This window comes from Sinocyclocheilus anshuiensis, unplaced genomic scaffold (assembly GCF_001515605.1).
Source record: "Sinocyclocheilus anshuiensis isolate Anshui unplaced genomic scaffold, SAMN03320099.WGS_v1.1 scaffold1305, whole genome shotgun sequence".
Lineage (NCBI taxonomy): Eukaryota > Metazoa > Chordata > Actinopteri > Cypriniformes > Cyprinidae > Sinocyclocheilus > Sinocyclocheilus anshuiensis.
Window position 1 is genome coordinate 570,953 of NW_015552694.1, and position 22,039 is coordinate 592,991.

At 35.9% G+C, this 22,039-nt stretch overlaps 3 protein-coding genes and 1 pseudogene across 3 annotated transcripts; 3 read left to right on the forward strand and 1 right to left on the reverse strand.

Moving 5' to 3' along the window:
* Positions 1-337: 337 nt before the first annotated feature.
* On the forward strand, positions 338-3,182 carry LOC107667657 (ubiquitin-conjugating enzyme E2 A-like). The gene is made up of 6 exons (XM_016459381.1): positions 338-529; positions 704-784; positions 1,037-1,062; positions 1,155-1,244; positions 2,657-2,745; positions 2,833-3,182. The coding sequence occupies exons 1-6, from the start codon at positions 486-488 to the stop codon at positions 2,959-2,961; spliced, it is 459 nt and encodes a 152-aa protein (XP_016314867.1). The 5' UTR covers positions 338-485; the 3' UTR covers positions 2,962-3,182.
* A 1,565-nt stretch (positions 3,183-4,747) lies between these two features.
* On the reverse strand, positions 4,748-5,413 carry LOC107667656 (inhibitor of growth protein 1-like). Its single transcript, XM_016459380.1, has one exon. It carries the CDS (start codon positions 5,411-5,413, stop codon positions 4,748-4,750), a length of 666 nt encoding a protein of 221 aa, XP_016314866.1.
* A 923-nt stretch (positions 5,414-6,336) lies between these two features.
* On the forward strand, positions 6,337-13,370 carry LOC107667653 (probable cysteine--tRNA ligase, mitochondrial; annotated as a pseudogene).
* Positions 13,371-14,143: 773 nt separating this feature from the next.
* Positions 14,144-18,733, forward strand: LOC107667647 (ras-related protein Rab-20-like). Its single transcript, XM_016459370.1, has 2 exons — positions 14,144-14,586; positions 17,863-18,733. The coding sequence occupies exons 1-2, from the start codon at positions 14,397-14,399 to the stop codon at positions 18,411-18,413; spliced, it is 741 nt and encodes a 246-aa protein (XP_016314856.1). The 5' UTR covers positions 14,144-14,396; the 3' UTR covers positions 18,414-18,733.
* The last annotated feature ends 3,306 nt before the right edge of the window (positions 18,734-22,039 follow it).

The following is a 22,039-nucleotide window of genomic DNA, read 5'->3' on the forward strand; positions in this document are numbered from 1 at the left end:
GATTCAAACAAAAAGTAATCAATAAATAGAACAAAATAAAAACAAATAAAAGACTGCAAGTGACGTAGCTAGCGGAAGTGCAAGTGTCTGAGAGTGCAAGCCTGAGAATGCACGTCTGAGAGTGCAAGCGCCAGCTGCAGCCAGACCCTTCTCCATTTTTAACCCATGTAACTGGTCTGGTATACTGAATACAACCGCATACATTTGTTAAATGTAATCACACATATTATATCTGTAGATCATTTAAATGGTACGAGTTATTTTTGAATGGCAATCTACATTATTAAAGAAATTTCATATATGGTTAATAATGGTCCACCCCCCACACATATGACAGTGGTATCGTCTGTATTCCGTGTTGAAATCCTCCAAGCTGAGCCGAAAGCAAATTCGAGTCGAGGACCTTTTGAGAGAAGCAGAAGTGCACATATTATTGTACATTTTACAACAGAAAATTTATATCTAACACTTGTACAGTTTTAGCAATGTCTACTCCAGCAAGAAGGCGACTCATGCGGGATTTTAAAAGGTGAATCAAGAAAACTAAATATGAGGAGCTGTTGTTTACCAAACCCGGATGTACCTTACAAAGACCGGAGAATGAGAAGAAACATTTAGAAAGTTATTTGTTTTGTCTTTATTTAGACCTAAACTTCCTAAATCTAATCTGGCTCCCTTATTTGTTTTGACGCAAACACAACAGACTTCAGGAGGATCCTCCAGCTGGAGTTAGCGGTGCTCCGTCAGAAAACAATATCATGGTATGGAATGCAGTGATATTTGGGTAAGTACTTCTTGTGAACAGGGTTGTGATGTGGACTAAACCAAGTTTAGCATTTTACCAGGTTCGCGTTTCTTTATTCTGAAACCCGAGCATTTTGTCAACACTTCAGATGGCATAAAAAAACCCGTCCTTTGGTACTTGTCTTGACTAGTCTGCCTGTGTGTTTTCAAGCACTGAAACTAAAAACAAAAGATGACATGGTGGCATTATTGGTTATCCAAATGTGACCACTTTTCATTCTTGCTTTCACAGGCCAGAAGGAACTCCCTTTGAAGATGGTAAATATAAACATTACTTCTTGAAGTCCATAAGTTCTAGTAATTCAAGACATGTATTTTGAATTCATGCTTTAAGCCTGTTTTTGTTATAGGTACATTCAAATTGACTGTAGAATTCACAGAAGAATACCCAAACAAACCACCCACAGTCAGATTCATCTCAAAAATGTTTCATCCTAATGGTAAGATTTAGATTTTTGTTTGTCATCATTTGTCATTCAGAATCATTAATATGACAGTTTAAAATATGTCGTCTTGACATGACGTAAGGGAATGGCTCACCCCAAAATGAATATTTGCTGAAAATGTACTCATCCTCAGGAGATAGCCAGTTCTTAGATGAGTTTGTTTCTTCATGGGAACAGATTTGGAGAAATTTAGAATTACATCACTTACTTAACCAATGGATCCTCTTCTGTGAATGGGTGCCGTCAGAATGAGAGTCCAAACAACTGATAAAAATCCCACAATAATCCACAAGTAATGCACACAACTTCAGTCCATAAATTAATTTCTTTAGCAGTGAAAAGCTGTGTTTGTAAGAAACAAATCCATCATAAACAGGGCTTAAAGTTCTCCGGCACCGTGCCGAATCTCCAGCATGTGGTGTTTAGCTGCGGGAAAATAAGATAGTCCTCCTACATTTAAAAACACTTGTTGATATCATGTTCGAGCTAATTAGTTTGCCTACCAATGTATGAGTGTTCCACAGCTTTCACTCTCAACCAAACTTAACATTACTAGCCAATCAGACATTTTTGGTCCTATAAACATACCCACAGTCAGATTCATCTCAAAAATGTTTCATCCTAATGGTAAGATTTAGATTTTTGTTTGTCATCATTTGTCATTCAGAATCATTAATATGACAGTTTAAAATATGTCGTCTTGACATGACGTAAGGGAATGGCTCACCCCAAAATGAATATTTGCTGAAAATGTACTCATCCTCAGGAGATAGCCAGTTCTTAGATGAGTTTGTTTCTTCATGGGAACAGATTTGGAGAAATTTAGAATTACATCACTTACTTAACCAATGGATCCTCTTCTGTGAATGGGTGCCGTCAGAATGAGAGTCCAAACAACTGATAAAAATCCCACAATAATCCACAAGTAATGCACACAACTTCAGTCCATAAATTAATTTCTTTAGCAGTGAAAAGCTGTGTTTGTAAGAAACAAATCCATCATAAACAGGGCTTAAAGTTCTCCGGCACCGTGCCGAATCTCCAGCATGTGGTGTTTAGCTGCGGGAAAATAAGATAGTCCTCCTACATTTAAAAACACTTGTTGATATCATGTTCGAGTTAATTAGTTTGCCTACCAATGTATGAGTGTTCCACAGCTTTCACTCTCAACCAAACTTAACATTACTAGCCAATCAGACATTTTTGGTCCTATAAACATGAGACACACATAATAGTATCCAACTGCAAAGTCGCAGCTGATGAGCGTGACACATTCTGAAAAAGCTGCGAGGCCCAAATCTGTTCCTATTAAGAAACAAAATTAATTTAACAAAAGTATATTAAGCAAATTTTCATTTTTGGGTGAACTATTCCCTTAACCCCTTTCTCTTTCAATGATACTTCAGTATATGCAGATGGAAGCATATGTCTTGACATCCTACAAAACCGGTGGAGTCCAACTTATGACGTGTCATCAATTCTCACCTCAATCCAGGTAAAATATTGCTTTTTACTATTATAAGTATAAATGTAAATCAGAACACCGCTTGATCAGCTTGTTTTCCTGTTGGTTTTCCCCCAGTCTTTGCTTGATGAACCAAACCCTAACAGTCCAGCTAACAGCCAAGCAGCTCAACTTTACCAGGAAAACAAACGGGAGTATGAGAAGCGTGTGTCCGCTATTGTTGAGCAGAGCTGGAGGGACAGCTGACCTTACACTGCAGAGCACAGAACTTTGTGTTATTTATAGTTTAGTTGAGTGAATTGTGAGGACGCCCCTCACAATACCGTTCTAATGCACTTTAATCTAAATCCGTCCCTTTTCCCTTTGGAGAACTTGTGCTCAGCCAATATCACCTGGTCATTTTCTGTTCAAAAAGTGACATACATGGTGTCAGCCCAGAAACCTGGACTATATGATATATCCAAGGGCCTTTTTTTTTTTTCTCAAGAAGAACCAAACTGAATGGACACGGTGCTGACCTGCCATCCTTGAACTGTCCATGCCCCAATCGGAACTGATGAGCCTGTTATGCTTTTTTTGTGTGTGCTGTTACATGCCTGAAAGTGTGTGGTTTTTTTCTATTCCATGTGTTATTGATTGCCTCGTGTACTATATTATAATAATACACTTTAAATTTCATGTACAGGATCTGTGTATGATTAGTCTATTGACTTTTTGTTTTAATATGGTCAGAAAAAAAAAACAGTTTATCAAGAATGTTAGTTGTAACCATAGAAGAAAAAAACACTTGTTAAAGCTGCAGTCGCAACTTTTTTTAGTTAAAAATGATCCAAAATAAATTTTTGAGCAAGTACATAACCAGCCAGTGTTCAAAACTATCTCCTTACCTTAGCCCGATTCACAACGGTAAGCTTGTAACAGTGTGTTCTACTTGGGTGGTACTGGTAGGTTTCTGCGGGAAATACGAGCTTGCGCCTTCGTCTTTGCATCATTACATCACGTCTGTATACATAAAGAAGGAGTCCTGCCTAGGCTTTATCGCATGTGAGGGTGCTGCAGGTGGCAGGTCATTTATAGTCTTTTTCTCACAGCAGCTGGAATAATTGAATTTATAATTTTGATGGTGGATTGTAATCCAAAAGGTCCAAACGATTTCTTTATATGAAATTAGAATGGTATGACAATCAGAGATTAGACTGTACAGAAACTGAAATCTACAGGTAGCTAATACACACTAAATACACATAGTAACGCAATGCTGATGTTGTTAACATTAACAATTTGAGAACAAAGCATAACAATAATAATAATTTGCACGGTTTGATGTGATTTGAGCTAACTTTACGATCGTTAGACTTGATCACCATTGGTAATGCAATTTATTGTAATGCTTTTTTTTTCTCAGTTGGTCAGAACAAAAGTGGCAGACGTGTTACTTGTTCAGATAACATTTTCTGGTGAAAATTCTTATTTGGGTCATACTTCCATCTGTAATTCTGATGTACAGTATCCACACCGATGCGGTGACTGACAGCCACACATACACCTCAAACATTCGATTCATCAGTGCTGAAGAACCGTGCCGATGCACAACCCACGTAAAGATGATAATTCCGCAAATAACTGCAATTGCAGGTTTCAAACAGAGATGGTGACAAAGAGGCAAAACTTACAGACTGCATCTTTAAATGTCTAAAGAGCAGTACATTTTTCAAACATTTATTTTAAGATTTTTATAAGATACATTCATACACTAGCTACATGCTACACGAGCTTGACAATGAAAGCTCATTCACATAATACAATATACCACACAAGACTAAAGGTTCATTTAATGTTTCATATGAAATATCCATTTAAATTAAATGCTCTTTAAACAAAACAATCATAAAAAAAATTATGCCTCAGAGAGCTGCTGAGTTCAAGCCCTTAGATGGTACTTCCTAAGTGAATCGAGTCTCCAGATGAAACAGAAAACAAAGCATAAATCCATATGATCAGTTGACTGAGGTCAGCTAACATGGGCTACCTGTTAAATGCCCTCTCCATTTTTGCTTTTTCCAAAGCTTTGTCCATGGTTTTCTCTGTGTCCCCTTATAGAGTTTGGACAATACCACTTCCCTTTGGGTTTGTAATTAAGCCCAACACATGAGAAATGGAACCATTCAATTGGACATTCACCATTATCACAACCAATCATTTCCCCAAATGACACCTGCTCACAAAGGCAGTAAGTAGTCTCATTCGGATCAATAGGTAGATCTGTAGGTGAAGGCTCTCTGTCAGCTTTGGCTTTGGACCTCTTCTTTATCTTTGAGGTTTTATTCCTCTTCTCCCTGACAATGCCGCTGGTTCCTTCATCATGGTGAACTGTAGAGACATTCTCCCGAGTGTCAATATGATTGTTTTTCTGACATCTGGAGCGCATGTTGGCTCCAGAAAGCCTTTCTATGGAACCAAGGGATGCTTCTCTTCTTTTCTCCGCTTCCCTTTTCTTGCTTGGAATAACAGAAGATATGGTAGTAGCTGTCATGCTTTCTTGGGGTTCATGTCGGGTTTCTAGAAGCTCAGCAAGACTGTCTACTTGCCGGCTACGATTCTCCAACATCTCCACCATCTGACTAGCAAGTTGGATCTTCTCATCACCCAGCTCCTGACTTCGGATAAGGACTCTTTGGATACAATGCAGCAAGCACATTTGCTGAATGGGGTCCTCTTCCTGGCAGTGTTTCTCATAGGCCTCATCTAACTCTTTGAGCAGTTCTGAAATTAGACCAAAAAAAATTATTGTGAATATAATTTAATATTCTGACTTATATTTACTATTTTGCAGGTGTGGTCACATTAGCAAGATTTCACAGGCAAAAAAAAGGTCCACTGCCTATTGTCAATAAAGTAGTTATGTATTAAGCACAGCTCATACATAAGTTACTTTCAATTCAAGCAAGTTTTCTGTTGGTCAAAGCAGTGAATTAGATTAGATTCCAACTGAAATGACTGGATTTCGTCTGCAAAAATGTGTCAAACTTAAGAGGTTTCTATCCCTCCAAAACTTAGAAGATTCAAAAACATTATAAAAAGCGTCGTAATGGAATCGATGTGAATAAAAGCATAAATTAAATCTGTTCATCATTTAAAGCAATCATATATCTCTTCAAAAGATTTGGATTGTGGTAGGTTATTTAGTCAATTCAAGAATAAACCAGTGAGGACCAATGATATTTTATAGGTACAGGTCTGACGAACAGTCAAGTGAATAGGAAACCATTTAAATTTATATATGATCGGGATTAGGGTCTACAGTAGAATATAATGTGTATGGATGGGAACACTATACCTAATCTGGAGCATGAGGAGCAAAGTGCGAGTGCTAGAAGATCTGAACACGCAGATCTGTAGATTGGGACGTAGTATAGCCTTTAGTTTATATCACATCCAAAGCCGCTGAAAAAGATCACATCCATACAGATGTTAGGAGCCAGACAATCACCCGTGTAAGAAGTACAGTTCGCTGCTCAGTACGGTAGGTGCCGACAGTGCTCCTAAAGAGTAGGTCGCCATCAAACAAGTAGAAATAGAACTCACTGCAAATTGCAAAACAGCTGAGAGAGATCTGTCAATGTAACAGTTTACCAGTAGTGGAGTGACAAGCTGAACATTCAATGTGATGGCACTGAAAAGAAACGTGTAGGCACATCGAGGACATTAGCCTATGAACAATAACCTACACACGTCATCAATCCAAATCGGAAACCACGCTAAAATGTGTAGAGATATTGATCGTCAAGGTTATGCGTCATCTTTTTTACTATTATAACCACCAAATGTAGTAAGATGAAAATGAGGCTTCCTTTAGCATTGATTACAAATGTAAGACTGCTTAGTTCTGGCTTTAGAATCGGGCATTGGATTCATAATGGTGTTACAAAAACATCATTGCTGTCCAGTTGTAATATATGCAGCAGGCGGAGAGAAAGTGGATAAAACCAGTGGGGTTTGACACCGGTGTGAAGACTTACAACAGCCTGACCAAGCAGAAAGAACCTCTGGTTTTGGCACAAGAAAGAATTGCTACCTGGTAAGGCACATAGTGGTCCATAACGTCAGTTGAGATTTTCTTACATGTAAAGTTAGATTAGAAGTTTCTTTCTATTACACGTTATTCTGTCACTTCCAGGTATAGCTGTGGACCCACTGTTTATGATCATGCCCATCTCGGTCATGCGTGGTAAATTTCTCTGCTTGATAACTAGGTGCAGAATGTTGAAAGAAGCAAAGTTTGTTGTAGTGTTATTTTAGTATTATTGAGAGAATTGAGTTTAATTTATATTTTCCATTTTAATTTTAGGTGGTAGGTTTAGTCATTTTGTTGTAGTAACTGTGGTTACATGTAATCTGGATTGTGTAATCAGATACCAAAAATTAAGATTATACCTGTAATTAAATTATATTACATTTTTACTTTATTCATCCCATTTTTTTCTTCCTTGCATGCAGCTCATATGTCAGATTTGACATTCTGCAAAGGATCTTATCCAGACTTTTTGAAATTAATGTCATCCACGTCATGGTCATCACTGACACTGATGATAAAATAATACAAAGAAGCCTTGAGGTAAGTGTCAACTGAAAATACATGGTTTCACTTCTGTTTCAGTAAATACAAGATTATTCATGTTTGTGAAAGGATGTAAATATTTAGCAATTTTAAGACATGTGTAAAGTTTTTATTTTATATCTTTTGCAGCAGAACATCTCACCCACTGTCCTAGCAAGAATGCATGAGGAAGAGTTTAAGAGGGACATGCAAGCACTGCGGGTAAATCACCACTTTTTGTTGTTGTATTTATCTTGTCTAAAATATTTAAACATATTTTACTGATCTTTGTTCATTTGTCCAGGTTCTTCCTCCAGCTGTATACATGAGGGTGACAGACAACATACCCCAGATTGTAGCTTTTATAGAGCATATTATCGGAAATGGACATGGCTATGTCACAAGTCAAGGTGCCTCTCTCTATTTTGTTGACAGTTAAAGGTCAAAGGTCAAGTCTTTCTTGTGTAGTGTTTTTTTTTCTCCTAATAGTGAATAATAGATGGAACTGAACATCGTATTATTTGTTGATCCAGGGAATGTCTACTTCGACACTCAGTCAATTGGTAACCGCTATGGCAAGCTTGTGAACCTTGGAGGAATTGTTGGGGAGCTTGGTTTAAATAAAACCAATTATATATATATATATAATTTATTTATTTTTTTATTTTTTGGAGGTCTTCATCATCAATAACAGTAAATGTGGATAGTTTCCTCAGTCTTTAAGCACACGTTTTGCCACTGCACATTTATGATTAAAAAAAATGTTATAGGGCTAACTTGAATAATTAACTAAAATCATATTACTGTTAATATGTGCCATGTCTGTAGATAAAAGAAGTCCATTTTTCATAATTAAAATGTATTAGAAACTAACCTAACTAATGTTGAGTAATTCACAGTTTCTTGTATTTTAGGGGCTCAGGATAAAAGAGATCCAAGGGATTTTGCTCTGTGGAAAGCATCCAAACCACATGAACCTCATTGGGAATCACCTTGGGGACAAGGAAGACCTGGGTGGCACATTGAATGTTCTACGATTGCTAGGTATTTGCTCTGTTCAACCAAATATCACTGTATGTTGGTATTTGTTTTGCATTGCTTTGATGTTGTGTCTGATTTTGAATGGATGTCAATGGTACATTTACTATATTTAATGGTGTATACTTAGTTTAAGGCAGTAGCTTGAAGAAATGTATCCACTGTTCATACAGAATCACAACATAATGGAGGTTTGCCCCATTATAAGTTCAGTCAATTTTCAGTAGGTCTTTAAGCCCTGTTTGGACAGTAATTATTTATCATGTGGATGTACAGTGGTGTGAAAAAGTGTTGGCCCCCTTCCTGATTTCTTATTTTTTTGCATGTTTGTCACACTTTAATGTTTCAGATCATCAAACAAATTTAAATATTAGTAAAAGATAACACAAGTGAACACAACATGCAGTAATCAGGAAGGGGGCCAACACTTTTTCACACCACTGTATAGGTAATTTCAACATTAGTCAGTGATTTTACTGCTGTCCAAATCCAGAATGTCTGTTTTTTTTATTCTGCCTAAATTCTGCGAGACCTATAGTCTATTTTTTTGACACCAAAGTTGGTGTGGTCATTTATTGCTGTGTAATCGCTGAATACATCTCTTAATCCAAAAGTGGTTTTGTAAAGTCTTTTTGACCGCTGCCATGCCCTTTACAATAACTGTTGTACTTTCTGGTGCATGCATTATCAATATGGAGACTTTTATTTCTGAAATGTTGAAAGCTGTTTTTAAGAATTATTGATGTATTCACATATCCACGTAAATTCATGTGAACTTTTGAAACGAGCCTTTGTGACAGCAGGTGTGTAATCAGGTTTTTTTTTTTTTATATTATTTATATAAATTAGGGCTTGCATAACTGATTATTTTACTAGTTGACCAAATAGTTTGCCTTATGTAAAGAAAAGTTTTTTTTTCCTGCTAATTTTCACATTTTTAATGTAACACATCATTTTGAGAGACAAAAGAAAACCATTTAAACCAACAATTTTCCTATTTTTAAATTGGATATTGAAATGAATAAATAATAAACAAATAGGATTATTTTCATATAATTAAAGTTGTCATCGTGTTGAGAGTGACTGACCACGTGAGATGTACGTTTCCAGGTTCGTAGGATCACAGACAGAACTCCGTCCTCCACCATGAATAAATAGTTATCTGAATGCTTGAGTTTTATAAACGAGGAGCCATGCAAAAATATATTTACAGATGTAGGTATAAAAAAAGTGTGAAGCTCTATTTGTATGGTTGAGGAATGGATAGCAGATGTAGCAGTATTGCCCATTAAAGGCGACAGACATGTACATGTTTCATACCACATTTGAATGTATTATAAAATCTTACCCCACCAAAAAATATGGAACAGAATCATATTATGCAATGGCAACATCCATAAACACTTGTTTGCTCTTATCTGCAGTTCAGTGTTTGGAAGCCAGTTGGACATCCACTCTGGAGGAATTGACCTTGCCTTCCCACATCATGAGAATGAGATTGCCCAGTCTGAGGCGTATCATCAGTGTGAACAATGGGGAAACTACTTCCTGCACTCCGGTAATGCCCTTAGTCTTCTGGTTTAAGTAGTATATTGGTAGTAATATTTTAGGGCACATATTGTAACATAGGATCTGTGAAAATTTAGTTTTATTGATGCAAGGTCTTGGAAGAAAATTTAATAAAAACTTTATTTTTTCAAGGGCACCTTCATTTGAAAGGAAGTGTAGAGAAGATGTCAAAATCCGTGAAGAATTATGTAACTATAAAGGTAACAAGTTATATTGATATATAAGTGTAAAATTATGTTATATTATTAATACATAATCATGTTTTTTAAATCTAGCTCTCTTAATAATCTAGGATTTTCTGGAATCTTACACTGCTAATGAGTTTCGACTTTTTTGCCTTCTGACCAGATACAGATCAGGTATGTGTTACATGCTGAAAAGGACTCCTGAAAGTAATACTCCTGCAGTTTTGCATAAAATAAGGGCAGATATTTCACATTCACTGTGGGGTCTTTTAAACATTCCAGCAATCGACTATAGTGATGCTAGCATGAATAAAGCCCGATCTACTCTGTCCACCATCTCTGCCTTCTGCCACAATGCACAGGCCTACATGCAGGGCCACTTACTGTGCCAGCCTATAGAGGAGGGAATTCTCTGGGAGAGGTAAAGACAGATCACATTCAGGGTCTAATATATGTTTTCAACAGCAGAATGACATGAATAAGGTAGCGTGCAGAGACTGATAAATGAGCTGTGTGTCATGCAAAGAAGTATGTATCAGTATGTTTGCAAGAGTTATTCACAGCTATAGTGAGAATAGAAAAGGGGCTTGACTCTATGAACAGAACAATTATAGAATCCCACCTTGGAGCGTAACCTAGAAGAGCTGATGATGAAAATGCCTTTGTCTCCATCTCCTTTTCGTCTCCGCTGTCTTTGTTTGGTCAAGGTTGTCTGCTACACAGTCCAGTGTTCGGAAAGCACTCGCTGATGATTTTGACACCCCAAAAGCTGTCTATGCCATTATGAGCCTCATTCACCATGGCAACTGTCAGCTTCAGCCTGCTACTAAGGTAACATCATAGGGTAGGTCACTGAGGCCTCACATTCTTGTCATTATACAAAATTGTACATCTTAAATTGTACATCTTTAAATAGATATTTTATGTTTAAATTTATATTTATTAGTCATAGATTTAAAAAAAAGTATTTTTGTGTTTGAAGGTTGATGGGCCGAGGTGTCCTGCTGTATTTGGAGCCATGCTGTCCTATGTCAGGGAAATCTTGGGTGTTTTTGGAGTTGATCTATTGGACAGAAAGGTGAGAGATCAAACATTTAAACTAATGTATGTATTTTAATGTTAAAATACTTCACCTAATCCTAGTGTAATTTAATGTTCAGTAATGCACAGAGGCAGTGGTGCGCGAGGGAAATATTCCTGAAACCCATTTTGAAATGGTCATTATTAGCATTTCCACTCTGTGGCACAGGAATTTCACAAAGCAGCTTTAAGGATGGATGAATAGATTGAAGGAAGGAAATAAATTAAACCATTTATATTCAAATACATATAAATTAAAATCTCTTTATTTTATAAAATATCTAATTTATGTTCGGATTAAGTAATATAAGACATAGGGCTACTCCTTTCCTTCTGAACAACATCAGTGAATTTTGGAACTGCCATTATACAAACTCTCACGTGTTGATTGAAATCTGTAATATATCCTTATATATTTGACTACTTACATGACCATGCAGAGCAATCGTCGGACTCCTGTGAGTTGCCTGTGAGCACTAACCATCTTTAACAGTTGGCAATAGATATTGTTGATTGCAATCTACTTTGGCGTTCAATAATACTTTCTGTAATGTTCTGATATAGGAAATACTTCAGGGTCAGAAATTAATGGGCACTTGGGGCACCAAGAATGGCACCAAGATTTAATATGTTATCATTTCTATATTCTCTTATAATTTTTGCCCATACATTGAAAGTGTATGCAACCAAAATGTTCTTTAAAAAATACATAAGTCATAAAAGTAATGGAATCGAGTCAAGGCTTATGGAGTGACACAATCACTTTATATGTTGAACAGATTTAAAGGGGACATAACACACAGTTTCTGACAATCTCATGTTAATCTTGAGTACCTATAGAGTAGTATTGCATCCTTCATATCTCCGAAGAGTCTTTAGTTTGATCAGATTTATAAAAGAATGATATAGCTTTAAGCTTTTCTGCCATGGGCAGAGCTAAAGAGTCACAAGCACGCAAAGCTTTTGCGTAGTGATCTGATCGTCTGCAAGCTGTGACATTTATGTCATAATGTTTTATGATGGATGCAGTTTTTTAGGCTTTAAAAACAGGGGCACCCTGTGCCTTTATACAGCTCGGAAGAGCCAGGACAATTTTAAATATAACTGCGATTGTGTTCGTCTGAAAGAGGAATGTCAGATACACCTAGGATGCCCTGAGGTTGAGTAAATCATTGGCTAATTTTCATTTTTGGGTGAACTATCCCTTTAACAGCAATATGGATTTTGTGATTAATGGAGACACAAGTTGTTCAGAACACTACTTGATTACATACGAGGATGACGAATGTTTAGGAGTATGTCAAGGACAATCATGACGTCACAATTCTCTGATTTGAAATCTGGGTGTTTCAGAAGGGTAGAAAAAATAATTCATATTTTAAACCGGGGAGATAGTTTTGAGTTTTGAAATTTGCCGTTTTTATTGTATAGTAACCTGTTGTATTGGTAAATATCAAGAACAAAATGACCAAAAAATGTTCTTCCTTGTAGGCATTGCCATCCTTTTTCTTCATAAAATTAAATAACTGCAACATTTTAAATCCTTTTTTTACTCTGTGTTCCTTAGGAAGTCCATGATTCCTCTGGAGTTTTAAATAATGTGGTGGAGGAGTTGGTGCACTTTCGAAGTAAGGTTCATAAATTTGCTCTTTCTGTGGAAGATCAAGCTTCACAAAATCCCCAGACTGGCTCTGAAATTCAGAAAAGGCATCCACAGCGAGACAGAGTGCCCTTGCTGAAGGCCTGTGATGCCTTAAGGAATAATCTAGCACCCCTTGGAGTCCACATTAAGGTAAGATTTCTTCCTATTAGACTAAGTGCAGCAGAGCGTTTAAAGGAAAATTCATGGTTATTATTTAAGCATGGTACACTGTAAAAAGTTTTTATTTTCAAAAACTCAAAAGGCATAATTAAGAAGTAATTAGAGTTCCTGAGATTTCTTAAAAGTCACCAAACTATATTTATCTACCCATAATGCACATTTTCCTTTGCATATTATGTATTGATCCCTTGAACTCTTATAAGACCATCCAGCGCCTTCTGAGAAAGCACATTGCAAGGCTCACTGTGGTTTCCATTGCTAATTTTTGATTTTGGTTTCAGGATAGAGGCACAAACTCCACGTGGGAAATAACAAGAGGAGGAGAGACAAGGAAGAATTAACCACTTACTGAATTGGGTCCAAACTTTATCTAGTAGAACAAAAGCTGTAGCATCTCAGTGGTGACTCTTTGTCAAGTTTTTCTTCTCTTCAAAGAAATAACAGTTTAACTGAAAAGTCTTGCAAAAAACTATTAGTTCTATAGTGCAACTAAAGCTGTAACACCACCAGTAATCATAACCACATCTTGCGTCTGATGATAATGATTGTAATTGTTAATAAAACAACTCTGTTCTTAGTTTAGCCTATTATTAAATTACTTTTTGTATGATATTTGTCTCAGTAAAGGACATTAGGACGAATTAAAGGACATTTCTCAACCACTCTGATACCGAAATTTCTTAACTCAAGGATCGTCATTGACCTCCTTCTTTTCACAACATGTTTTATGGTTTTTCTGGGAAGATTTGTCCTTTGATATTTGAAGACATTATGAAGAGACTCCCCAAAGACCTCTGTCATACATTTCCTCTTTAAATGGGGAAGGATAAAAATAAAATGTCAGTATAAAAAAATAAAATGTCAGTATAAAAAATAAAAGTCATAATATTCATTATGAACTGGTGCAAATTAAAGGTCATTGTTGTAGGCTAATGTGATATTCCTAAATAAAACAAAAATAAATAGGATGGGAACAATAAAGATTAAAGTATAAGATCCAATTTTGTCAAAAAATTTTGTCAATTTTGTCAAAAATGTCTTGTTTTGACGACATTTGCACTTTAAATCGGGACTTTTTTGCATTGTGCCATTGATCTTGAGTTTCCCGTTTTCGTCATTGCTAGAAGTGAACTTAAGGAGCAGAGCACTGATGTTTTTTTAAAAGGACCGGCGTTATGTCCATGTTTAGGCACGAACAAGTCCATTTCAACCCACCTAAATCGCCCAGAAGACCTGCTGAGATCGGCTCCTTAAAGTGTTTCTACAATACGAGCCAAAAGTAACAACTTCCAAAGGAACTTGGACGGCGCACATTTGTTATGCATCGCGGAGTTGGAAGTCTATCATTTTGAGATATTCGTTTCATCACTGAGCCTTCAACCTTAAACCCATGCCTGGTTCTGGGAAAATGAGAAAGCCCGATATTAAAATCGTAATCTTAGGAGACATGAATGTAGGGAAAACGTCCCTGCTGCACAGGTACACAGAGAGAAGCTTTAAGGACACTTTAAGCACAATCGGCGGAGCGTTCTTCTTGAAGCAGTGGGGTCCGTATAACATCTCTATATGGGATACAGCGGGTGAGATTGATGGATGTCAGTTCAAATGTTTCAATTTGATTGTTTAGGCCAATACAACAACGGAGAGGCATCAGATGCAGAAACCTGCAGTTAAAAGTGCTTATGGAAAACATTAAATTGAAATGTAAAGTTATTGTTTCTAGAGAGACTATAAAAAATAATAATCGCTATAAATATAGGTACATTTACGGTTTCATACACACACACACACACACACACACACACACACACACATATATATATATATATATATATATGCTATTATAATTTCGTAATATAGTTCGTGATTTTTAGAACGTGATATTTAGACTGGGGCAAGTGTTATCCACGTTATGTTGAAATAAAGTGACAAGCCTTGTTGTCGAAATCAAGTGATTTCAACATCAAGGCTTGTCCCCCCTTTTTATCTTTTGCGTTTTAAAAGCAGTAAGTGAAACAAGAAAAGGGAAAGGATTACTCTTGACATAGTGCATCAATGACTGCAGTTGTCTCTTGTTCTTTGCAGGGTGTTGCAATCTTGGTAGTTTCAGCAATAAATGTGGAAATTTTTACACGGAATTTTAGCAGTCATTGATAGGAAGCATGTATTCGTGCACATTGCAGAATGCAAGCAACAGATCCAAATGTTGCATCAAACTTTTTAAATTGTTTAAAAAAGACGTTAAAGATGAAGGCAAAAGGATATTTGACTGTTCTGGTCTTTATCTAAACAAGTCGATGAGGGTAACACGTTTTTGTAGCTGTTGATAGTATGGCTCAGCTGATAGTAATGACTTTACATCCTGTCAGAACTGGCTGCTGTTTAGACACTGGCTGCATTGTTAGCTGTTGTTGTAGCTCATTGATTTTTTGAGGTTGTTTTCACATTGCACATTGCACACATATCTCATCTTAACTAAGGAAAACAAACAACAGCTTATTTTTTTTGACACTAAAATTAATGTTTAAAATTGTCATTCAATTTAGATGTATTTTTAATTGTCATTAAATTTAATTGAAAGCATAAAATAATATGCAAAATTGTTGGTATTTAGCTATTTTAGTTATTTAGAAGGAGTACTCTCTTCCTCGACTTAAAATTGAATAATTGTACTGAACGTATTTAACCCCTTTTATTACTATGTGTGTGGAGCCCCCCCCTATTATAACCCCTCTTAAACTCCATTTATTACTACATGATAAACTTACTGCGGTTGAAAAACATATTTAAAAACGTATCTACTAATTTAATTTATCTGTGTCTTTGTTTAATTTGTCTTATTGTTTGTAATTTGCTTCTTTATTCTTCTTTTTAATGACAAAAATAAAATAAAGTAACAAAAATAACTATATCAACAAATATAGCATTATTGTGAAATAACATTTCTAATACCGTGAATTAAGATTCTGATAATATTGCCCACCCCTACCCTTTATGCCAACCCATTTTTCACATATGCTTTGTAGAAACAAAAATGACATCAGTCATTTAAAAGCAGAAATATGAAGCATAGTAAAGGTAGTTTGCCCAAAAATGAAAGTTCTATCATAATTTACTCAAGCACAAATGGTTTTCTTTGTTCTGTGAAACACAAAAATTAAGCGTTAATATTACAATCATATGACATTTTCACATTGCTCTTTTCCATAGAATGAAAGTGATCAGTCTTCTGAAGCCATAGTTGTGTGAAATTTCACAGCTGAATGTGCACTCCCTCAAAAATTTCCAGTGACCCATAAACATGTTCAGAAGAAATCATGACCTTGAGATGGGGTTGAAAAAGGAACAGTATTTGATTTAATTGTTAGTGTGCTAAATGAATGGACTGACCTCAACGTTCTTACTTCATTAAAGAAATAGGTTACCCAAACATGAAAATGTTGCCATTATTTACCTACTCTTATGTTGTGTGAAACGCATATGCTGTCATTTTTTTTTTTGCATGTCACAAATAAGAATTTTAAAGAGTTACAGATTGGACTGATCTGGTTCTTGATTTTAATTTACTGACTCAGTGATCCTGTCACAACAGTTCTCGAGTTGACAGGTCATTGGAGGGCAAGATTACTGAATAACAACTTAAAGCTGCAGTCCGTAAATTTTGCCTCTTTGTCGCCATCTCTGTTTGAAAACCTGCAATTGCAGCTGTTTGCAGAATTATCTTCCTTGCGTGTGTTGTACTCTAGTGCGGATGAATCTCTATACCCCAAAAAAGCTTTTTTTGGGTATATTTTAACTTTTAACCCAAAAAGCTAATTATGCTCCCTTTGAATTGGTTGTCTTTAAAATACAAATCTTTTGTAATCCCAGGCTATCTGATATCAGAAGCACATTTATAACTGGAATATAATTTAATTTCATTCACATGTGTTTCATAAACACATAATCCTTTCTGCTAAAGTAAGACGATAGTTTTGAACACTGGCTGGTTATGTACCTGCTCAAATATTGATTTTGGATAATTTTTAACCAAAAAAAGTTATGGACTGCAGCTTTAAATGTCATAATGTTTTCTGTCTGCTTTTATGGTGTTTTTTTTTCTTCCAGAGCTTGGCAGGACACAAAAAAAAACAAAAAAACAAAACAAAAAACAACAACAAAAAATACTAACAGGAATTCGAATATGCTGATTTGCTGCTCAGGAAACATTTTCTTATTATTTTCAATGTTGAAAACAGTTGTGCTGCTTCATATTTTTGAGGAAACCACGATGCACTACAATTAAAAGGTTTTGTGTTTTAAAAGATTTTATTATATATTTTTTAATTATATAAAAAATTTGTATTTTTTATTTTATCAGATGCATTAAATTCATCAAAAGTGACAGTAAAGACATTTATAAGATTTCTTTTTCAAATGCTGTTTGTATGAACTTGCTATTTATCAAACAATCCTGACAAAAAAAAAAAATTCCACAAAAATGTGTAGCAGCACAGCTGGTTGCAACATTCATCATAATAATGAATGTTTCTTGAGCAGAAAATCAGCATATTCGAATAATTTCTGGAGGACACTGAAGACTAAAGCAATGGCTGCTGAAATTCAGCATTGCATCACATGAATAAATTACATAAATAATAATAATAATAATAATAATATTAATAAATATAATAAAATAGAAAACAGTTCAATTATAAAATATTTTGCTGTATTATTGTTTTTATTTTATTTTTGAACAAATAATTTCAGCCTTGTTGAGCAGAAGAGACTTCGATCAAAAATGTAAAAAAGTTCAAACTTTTGAAATGTTGGCAGTTTTTAATATTTCTGTATTTCTGTGCTTCTTATTTCATCAGGTCGTGAACAGTTCCATGGTCTAGGCTCCATGTATTGTCGTGGCGCTGCAGCCATCATTCTCACGTATGATGTCACAAACTGGCAGAGCTTTGTAGAGCTTGAAGATCGCTTCCTCTCTCTCTCTGACTCAGCCAATAGTGACAGCATATTTGCCATTGTGGGCAACAAAGCAGACCTCACTGACCCTAAAGCCCATGTTATGACCCTAGAGGAAGTCAGAGCAGAAGAGGGTAGCGTGCTTCCCCTTCCATCCTTTCCCAAAACTCCAGACTTTCCCTTGCACAAACAGGTGAGTCAGGATGATGCCACAGCACTGTACAACCGCATAATTCGCTATAAGGCACTAGAGGGCACCAGCCCACCAGCAGAAAAGATGTGCTTTGAGACAAGTGCTAAGACTGGATTTAATGTAGATGTTATGTTTGAGACACTCTTTGATATGGTGTTGCCATCCATCATTCAAAAACACTCCCAAAGTGATTCGCCGATATTGTATTTGGAGGACTATAATGAAGAGGGGATGAAGAGCAAAGGGGATTGTTGCACATGAAAGCATTTGCTGAAGAGCATCTGGGGTCTTGCATGAATATCTATTTATTTATGGACACTGTTATTTGATCTGTTACAGTTTACTGTCACAATAAATATTGTACATTGTCACAGTGAACAAGTGCACATTGTTATCTCTGTTCTGACTCATATTAGGTGTGTGCGTTTTGTTTGAGATAATCTTGTTTTTTACAAATAGAGCACAAAGAATTTGAACTTAAGTTAGTGTTTTGGCCCTCAAGTTGCTCACTTGCTTCTGAACACTATAAATGGTTGACCTTTTTACAAATGTATGTCAAAGATAAGAAATATACATTTAGAGTACCAAGCATATTTTTTTTATCTTTTCTAAAATATTTTATTTTGAATGAATTTACTGTTATTACATGATAAAAATGAGTGTTTATGATATTTAATGACTTGTGGTTTATAAATAAAAGTTTCTTTCATTCAGCAACAGAGTTTGATTTACATTTTTTAATAGATTTGTTTTTGTAAGTTGATCAATTATTTCCCACTTTCAAAATGCATTCAAAATTGAGTCATCCTTGGGTTTTTTTTGTTTGTTTTTTTAAATGCCAAAATGTTACTATAATGTGTCACCACTAGGGGTCGCTTTAGACTGAGAAAACGCTTTACACTGTTAGTATAACATGCGTAGTGTACTGTAATTAAAAAAGCAACACCAGTTGCAGAATAGAACACATTGAATTGGCAATAGAAATACTGGCTTCTGCAATTATGGCATACAAAGACAATTGTAACTAGTAGCCAATGCTTTATGCCCTTTAACTGGTGTTTTTCCACATTGCAATGGGATGCTATTCAGTTGTGGTTTTAATTAGTGTATATCTGGTCACCTCTAACAACATGAAGAGAGTTTTACTGAAGTGTATCAGTGCTTCTGGAATAGGATTTCCACTGCTCTTATTATTTTCAGCTAAAACCTGTGAAGATAAAACAAGACAAAACTGTCAACCTGTTATCCTTACAGGGAGTGATCCTTGCTTTTGCCGAGAAAGCAGAAGGCAGTGTGCACAATTGCAGAAAACAAACCTGTCAGCATGTCCTTTTGGCTTATATGAGAGAATAACAAAAGATTAATAAGTAGTGTTGAGTGTCATATTCATATGTAATTCCATAAATGCAGCAGCGTGTTTAGGCACCTTGCAAACCATGCAACCCCCGGGACTAGCCCCCAAAATGCTAAACACATCTCTGCGTAAATGTCTTATCAGCCACAGTACATTTGCAACTATCATATATTTACCCTAACATTTCCAAGAGAATTGTTGTGTTTTAGTCTCTGGGTTTGTCTTTTGCTCCTCCCTAGATTCATCAATATAACATTTGCCCTGAATTAAATTTGTAACACACACACACACACACACACATGCACACGCACACGCACACGCACACACGCACACACACACACACACACACACACACCTCATATTAGAATCAAATTCATATTACATGCAAGTCCTTGGGAAAAAAAATCTAATTTATTGTTTCGAAAGTATATGACATTAGACAAGATCATAATTCAAAGCAATGTGACAATATTGCAATATAATGGTATTTGTTTCCTAGTTATAATATACAGTCATGGCCAAATGTTTTGGCAGTGACATACATTTTGTGTTTTGCAAAGTTTGCTGCTTAAACTGTTGTGGTGTTCATTCACATTGTTTCTAGATTATTGTGTAGAGTGATCAGATGCATTTTAAATAATGGCTAAAAGCTTCATTGGCCAAAAAACGAAAGTGTGAATGAGTACTAGTCAGGTGAAATCACTATCATAATAATTATATTGTAAGAGCAGACTGATTGCTATAAAAGGAGGGAAGAAGTGCTTCCAATCATTGTGTTCTTGTTAGCAATGGTTACCTCCAAAGAAACACGTGCAGCCATCATTGCTTTGCATCAATATGGCCTCACATGCAAGGAAATTGCTACAAAGAATATTGCACCTGAAAGAACCATTTACCGGATCATAGTGATGGGAAACCGAGGCTTTCTGAACCGTTTGAGGTTTTCATGAAATTGTGCCGAAAAACGGTTCATTACTCGAAGCTTTTAACACAGTGCGCATTAGCGACATCTGGTGGTCAGACTTGGTTTCTCCAGCAAATCTAACAAAACCTTCCCGGAGCAGAGGATGGTTTGAAAAAGTTTTTAATCTGTGCCAACTCGTGTCATGCGTAGTCCGGTCAACGGATTCACATATTGATCAATAATATAAAATATACAAGTGTGTGATTATAATTAATAATTGACGTGAGTAGTAGCAAAAATATTTTGGTGAGCTGTTCGGGGTCCCTGAGACCCAAGCTGTAGAACATGATAAAATGCAATAGAGGTGTGACGTGCATTCAGTTTCTGTCTGGTGTTGAAGTTATTCTAAACTATTCTACTGAAACCTAAATAAGTGTATGAATAAAAGTTCATGAAGTTCATGAATAAAGAATGGTATCAAAACGTCCTGCAAGAGCGACTTCTTCCAACGATCCATGAGCAATTTGGTGATGATCCGTGCATTTTCCAGCATGATGGAGCACCATGTCACAAAGCAAGAGTGATAAAGAAGTGGCTCGGAGATCATTACATTGAAATTTTGGATCCGTGGCCAGGCAACTCCCCGGATCTCAATCCCATAGAGAACCTGTGGTCAGTCCTCAAAAGGCGAGTGGACAAGCAGAAGCCCACAAATTGTGATCAACTCTGAGAACTAATAAGGCAAGAATAGATCGCCATCAGTCAGGATTTGGCCCAGAAGCTAATATCCAGCATGCCAGGAAAAATGTGGAAAAATAATCTACAAATACTGAAGCAGCAAACTTTGCAAAACACAAAATGTACGTCACTAACAAAACTTTTGGCCATGAGTGTATATAGTTTTAATATAATGGTATTAGTTTCCTTAGGTCTGCATGAAACAAGCAACTGAATTTAACTGCCAGTTTACAAAATATATCTTCATCAACCGATTGTTTGTTCTTATATCTCTTATCTTGCTGTATCTTATATCGCTAGATTAAAGTCCATTTTTTATTCTTATCAGAGACATGCAGAGTGGAGGAAAGGCAAGAGTCTGTGAGTTTTTTTAAAATACATGTTTAGTGAGTTTGAACTACTGTGCAAGACTTGGTAATTCATTTGTAATATCTTTTTAATAGGCATCCAAAGTAATAGTATAATGTCCAGGAGTGTGTTAAGTTAAAAGATGTGCTTGACTGAAGATAACATCTACCTTTAAACTCTGTGGCTCTACAGACCAAATAAAAAGATGTGCCAAATAAAGTCTTGGACTGAATCCAAGAAAGTTCATTACAAGGAATGTTAAGCAGAAACCTTAATTAATCCAGCATGTTTTCAGAATTGGTTCAGACAAGTTTTTCAAAGAGGTTGTCTGAAGCAGGTCACCACAACCGTGATGCGTGGTTACTTTTACATAGTGGACGTAAAATTTAAAAATAATAGTCTTACATATGTGATGATTCCCCCACACAACTTTGAAGTGTAATGTGAAACTAAACTAAACAACTACATTTCATCAAGTTCATGAAGACAAAACTAGTCAAAAGAACCATATATATATATATATATATATATATATATATATAT

Bases quoted from the DNA above. Each gene is read 5' to 3' on its own strand.
- LOC107667656 (XM_016459380.1), bottom strand. From the start codon at position 5,413: ATGTGCTTGCTGCATTGTATCCAAAGAGTCCTTATCCGAAGTCAGGAG.
- LOC107667657 (XM_016459381.1), top strand. From the start codon at position 486: ATGTCTACTCCAGCAAGAAGGCGACTCATGCGGGATTTTAAAAG. The intron at 1,063-1,154 runs GTAAATATAAAC...TTTTTGTTATAG, and splicing joins AGGAACTCCCTTTGAAGATG to GTACATTCAAATTGACTGTA. The intron at 2,746-2,832 runs GTAAAATATTGC...GTTTTCCCCCAG, and splicing joins CAATTCTCACCTCAATCCAG to TCTTTGCTTGATGAACCAAA.
- LOC107667647 (XM_016459370.1), top strand. From the start codon at position 14,397: ATGCCTGGTTCTGGGAAAATGAGAAAGCCCGATATTAAAATCGTAATC. The intron at 14,587-17,862 runs GTGAGATTGATG...TTATTTCATCAG, and splicing joins CTCTATATGGGATACAGCGG to GTCGTGAACAGTTCCATGGT.